Below are 4785 nucleotides of genomic sequence, written 5' to 3'. Positions count from 1 at the left end.
GGTCAAAAAACGATACACCTCTCGTATTTTCTTAATAACAAAAACAATTTAAATAACATCGAAAATCTTTCAACGTAGATTTGTTCTTAGATAGTTTACTAACATTTACCCAAAATATGGTGGATTTTGATGAACACTACCTTAAATGCCTATTGTTTGAAAATTGACCCAATCTCACCCCTCAGAGGGGGTGACATTGGGTCAAATGAAACTAAAATGATGTTCAAATACAACGATATGGTAAAAACAAGTCATCCAACAGTGTTTCTTGTTCGAGGGAATCGTATTGACACGCTACAGTGTTTGAAGTGGATATTTTCAAAAATTTGGGTAGTTTTCGAGCAATTCTAACAAAAATATTAGAAAAATGATTTTTCGAGAGGTCGTTTTTGGCCAAAAACGTACCCCAACTTTAGACAGCTGCCAAAATAACAGGATTTGTTCTAGGAACGAGATTTTTTCAGCGAAGTCATCTTAAGATGTCCCCTACACAACCCTTTCAACAGAATTCATTTTCATTGAGAAGAACCTGAGAAATGGTAAAATCCGTCAAAAATCACTTTGACCCAATCTCACCCCCCAGACCCAATGTCACCCCCACTGACGGTATCGAAATTCTGAGATATTATGCAAGCCGCGAGTTATCACTTTAACTCAATGTCACCATTACTGACGGTATGGGCTGTAAAATCGACAAGCGTTTTGAGTTGGTTTTTTCTCTCTTTTCTTCAGATCGTTTGCGGACCAGACTCCAACACCGGCTAAGAAACTCTACACAAAACACATCAACAAAGAGCAAATGGCATATTCTGTGTTAACTCTGCACGAAATCCTCGCTCTGTTGATAGAAACTTTTGTTTTGTTTTAAAGTCATTTTTGTCTCTTCGTTTCTCAAATAGCAGCGAATTTTTAATCATGTCGTCCACAGTAATTGCACAACCCCCACCGCTGTACAACACGTGAGTATCGTAAATTATAGCTCATTTCCTTAACAAAATATCATAAACGTGTCTCTTCCACCACCTCCAGGTGTTTTAATTTCGTGACCCAACACTTGAAACAATACACCCACATTGACTGCACCGGGCTGAAGATGCCTTCGTTGATTAAAAATTCCATCATAGATTATGTGGTGAAAGTGCAGGGCGGCTTCGACGATGACGGACAGCTGGCAGTGCTGCTCAATCCAACGCTGAGCCAGCTTAACCTGACCGGTACAACCATCACGGATCGGCTCCTGCTGGTGGTGGTCGAGAAGTGTCCCAATCTGAAAAGGTTAACGTTGACGAAAGGCAACTACCGGTTTAGTCGGAAGGGATTGAAGGCACTCTTTGGAAGACTGCACCATTTGGAGGAAATTTCGGCGAAAAATTGCGCTCTGATCGATGACAGCTTGGTGGCGAAACTTGCGCTGAACTGTCCCAATTTGCACCTGTTGGACTTGGAGGCATGTGTCAACGTTTCGAACTGTTCGGCGGAATTCCTGAAACATCGCAGGATAACGCATCTTAATTTATCGCACACGAGCATCTCGGATAAGTTTTTCAAAGTGTTGGCTGATTCTCCGTGCGGCACGTCGCTGATTGACTTAAATGTAAGCTACTGCAACATAACATCAGCTGGACTGGAAGTTCTGCATTGGCAATCTTTGAAGTATTTGGGAATTGATGGGTGCGATCTAGACGGTGAGTTCAATAAACATTGGTGGAATTTTTGCGGTTTTAGTAACTTTTTGTGTTATTTCTAACAGATTTTGACTGTATTGATGTGGCCAATAATCTCGCGTTCGTTCATTGGACCATATAATGTGAATTAGTTGAAATGTTGTGTTAAGCTTTTGTCAATTTACTCTTAAAAAGGAAGAAAATAAATAAATTGTATGAAATTTTGTAGTGAGTTGAATGGTTTTCTTAAAGTTCCAATTTTATTTTGGTTTGAACTGGGATTTTTCATACATGGCATCGATTTAAATTCCAAAACAAAATCTCTGACTTTTCGCTAACTTCTCCAAACGACTAAAAAAATAATATCATGAAATACCACAACATTTTAATATTTTGACGAAGAACGTCTTAGGGCTCTATACGTGGTTGTAAACCCTAAATCTCGCGAGGCGAATTCTAACGCCTGAAGATGAAACACCCTTTCCCTTTTCGGGACCTGCTGTTCAAGTATTTAAAGTTCTTCGTCATGATATGCATCATAGCACATTTTTTGTTTCTGCAGATCAACAACAACGTTTTTTTCGGTTTAAAATAAGCTAGTGAAATCAAAAACAGTAACTTTAAATGACAAAAAGGACATTTTAAGAAAAAACGCAATTATAGCTTAAAAAACAGTACTTTTAGGGGTACAACAACAGTTCAGATGTGTTTTTTTGAGAAATAGCCAGAAATCTAATTAATACATATGGAAGTTTGGAAAATTCACTTTCATTTGCGGGGTGAACGAAAATCGTTCGTCGGAAAAATTTAAAGTTTTCCTCCCCAAATGTATTCGATTCAATGCAAAAATGTAAAACAATTTGAAATAAATAAATGAATGTGAACAGTTAATAAGAAAACGAAAAATATAACAAAGATGAAGAGCATGTAGCCATACCACTTAGAATGTAAATGAAATGTTATTATTATAAGAAAATTCAATAAAGACATATTTAATTTCAAAGAAAAAAAAAAGTTTTCCTCGTTTGAAGCTTTTGAACATTTTGAATTTTTTAATTTCAATTTGTATTGTTATAAGTCAATTTGGGCATGGATTATGGTTCAGATCATTGAATTTCTTGTGGAAACATTTTTCCTGAAGTGATTGGAAATAAGTGAAAAAGGTCTACGGTTTAATTGGAAATTTAGGAAATTTCTTGATATTGAAATCATTGTTTTGATGAATTCTCTTTGGAGACATGTTTCTGGGCAAATAGAGTGAATAAATTACTACAGGAAAGTGTAATTGGCTGGGTTTATACTCAACTGTAGGGGAGTTTGGGGTAATATGGACAGTGGGGGTAATTTGGACACCCCTTTAAAAATCACGTTTTCTTCGGATATAAAGTGAAAACGGCAATTTAAGTGATAAGGCTAGTGCTAGTAATGGCCTAGGAGTATGGACAAACCAAAAAAGTTGGAATAGGTTAAGTAGTTTTGGTATAATATGTAAAAGTTTCCAAAGGCCGGTTGGCACTGCCTTAAATTGTAATATTTGAAGGTTAGGAAATAAGGTTTTGCAGGGGTTATATGGCAAAAAAGTGGACATTTTTTGTTTAAGGGGGTTGCTTGGACGATGTCTGAGATATGTACGTATAAAAATTGTGCATTTTATCCATTTTTATCATCAAAAATCGCAATTTATGATAGAATATGCTATGGGGGTAATTTGGACATGGCTTGTGGGGTAATTTGGACATACCTGAAAGTCTACCTGTCAGGCAACAAAAAATTAACTTTCATGGTTGGATGAGTTTTTAAAGGGATTTAGATAAATTTAGAGGGATTTAATATGTCAAAACAATCAAAAATGAATGTGAGCAATGAGAACTTTTACAAAACCCCTATTTTTTAATTTAGATAAATTTATTCCAATATCGAATTGATTAAAATCTGATTACTGTACATTTGACGTTCAACAAGACTCTAATGTTGATTGCTTTTAATTAATTTCTTTGACATTTCTAATTTCTATGCTGGTTTACAATAATATTTAAATTTGAAGGGCTACAGACTGTAAAATTGAAAAAAATTGTATTTTCAGGCTAATAAATTCTATATAAAGATTGATTTATATAAACATAAACGATACCTTAATCACTAAAAACAAGTATAGTGTTCCTGATCCAGAATCAATGTTTAAATCATTTCAGTATTAATGATTAAATTATGTATACTACACTGAACTATTTGTTATCTTCCTATTGAATTATAGTTCTATCACAAAATCATTATTTAAACCTTTGATGAAATATTGTGAGCGAAAAAACACTTAAAAATATAAAGCTATTACAAAACCAGGTTGAAGGATAAAAAACATGCTCAAAAAATCAAATGTTAAACTAATTCTTCAACATGTGTCCAAATTACCCCACAAAAGGTGTTCATATTACCCCACAAGGTATGTCCATATTACCCCACAAGGCATGTCCAAATTACCCCACAAGGCATGTCCAAATTACCCCATAGGGGTGTTCATATTACCCCCACACAAAAATATGGGGGTAATTTGGACACCTTTTAATTTTTGCGATAAAAATGGGTTTTTCATCAAAATGTATCGAAATGAATGACATTTTTCCATCAAATATGGTCTCTATTATCCTCTGGTGTCATCCACATTCCTTTAAAATATCCATACAGCCCGTAACAGAGCAATTTCCTTAGGGTGTCCAAATTACCCCACACTCCCCTAAGTCACTTTTTTATTTGGATATGACCTGAATTAATAATTTTGTGTATGTTTTGGTTATAAAATGCTTCATTTTCATTATATTTTCACACATTTTTTGTGAGTACATAGTCCATATAATATTTTTTATTTGATTGAGATCTGTAGTTTAAATACCGTAAAACGGGGTGACTTTGATAGGTTTGAGATTTTTTCGCAAAATGAATAGTACAAATGAAATACGTATGGTAAACATCAAATTACCTTAGTGACGGAAAAATATGTTTTGAACATCTTTAGCCTGATTTTAACAACAAAAACTATGACTATCAAAGTCATCCCGGAATTTAAAATAAGAATTTTCAACGCAACTATTTTTTTAAACACTATTGAAAAAACCTTTTTTCAAAA

The 4785-nt window shown here is 34.6% G+C and overlaps 1 protein-coding gene across 1 annotated transcript; it reads left to right on the top strand.

The window, feature by feature from the left end:
* Nucleotides 1-849: 849 nt before the first annotated feature.
* LOC6048526 (dynein regulatory complex subunit 6) lies at nucleotides 850-1819 on the top strand. Its single transcript, XM_038264542.1, has 3 exons — nucleotides 850-959; nucleotides 1030-1685; nucleotides 1751-1819. Exons 1-3 carry the CDS (start codon nucleotides 916-918, stop codon nucleotides 1804-1806), a joined length of 756 nt encoding a protein of 251 aa, XP_038120470.1. The 5' UTR covers nucleotides 850-915; the 3' UTR covers nucleotides 1807-1819.
* The last annotated feature ends 2966 nt before the right edge of the window (nucleotides 1820-4785 follow it).

Source organism: Culex quinquefasciatus, chromosome 3, assembly GCF_015732765.1.
Source record: "Culex quinquefasciatus strain JHB chromosome 3, VPISU_Cqui_1.0_pri_paternal, whole genome shotgun sequence".
NCBI classification, from domain to species: domain Eukaryota; kingdom Metazoa; phylum Arthropoda; class Insecta; order Diptera; family Culicidae; genus Culex; species Culex quinquefasciatus.
This window is presented reverse-complemented; position numbering and strand designations above follow the sequence as displayed.

Bases quoted from the DNA above. Each gene is read 5' to 3' on its own strand.
- LOC6048526 (XM_038264542.1), top strand. From the start codon at position 916: ATGTCGTCCACAGTAATTGCACAACCCCCACCGCTGTACAACAC. The intron at 960-1,029 runs GTGAGTATCGTA...CACCACCTCCAG, and splicing joins CCCCCACCGCTGTACAACAC to GTGTTTTAATTTCGTGACCC. The intron at 1,686-1,750 runs GTGAGTTCAATA...TATTTCTAACAG, and splicing joins TGATGGGTGCGATCTAGACG to ATTTTGACTGTATTGATGTG.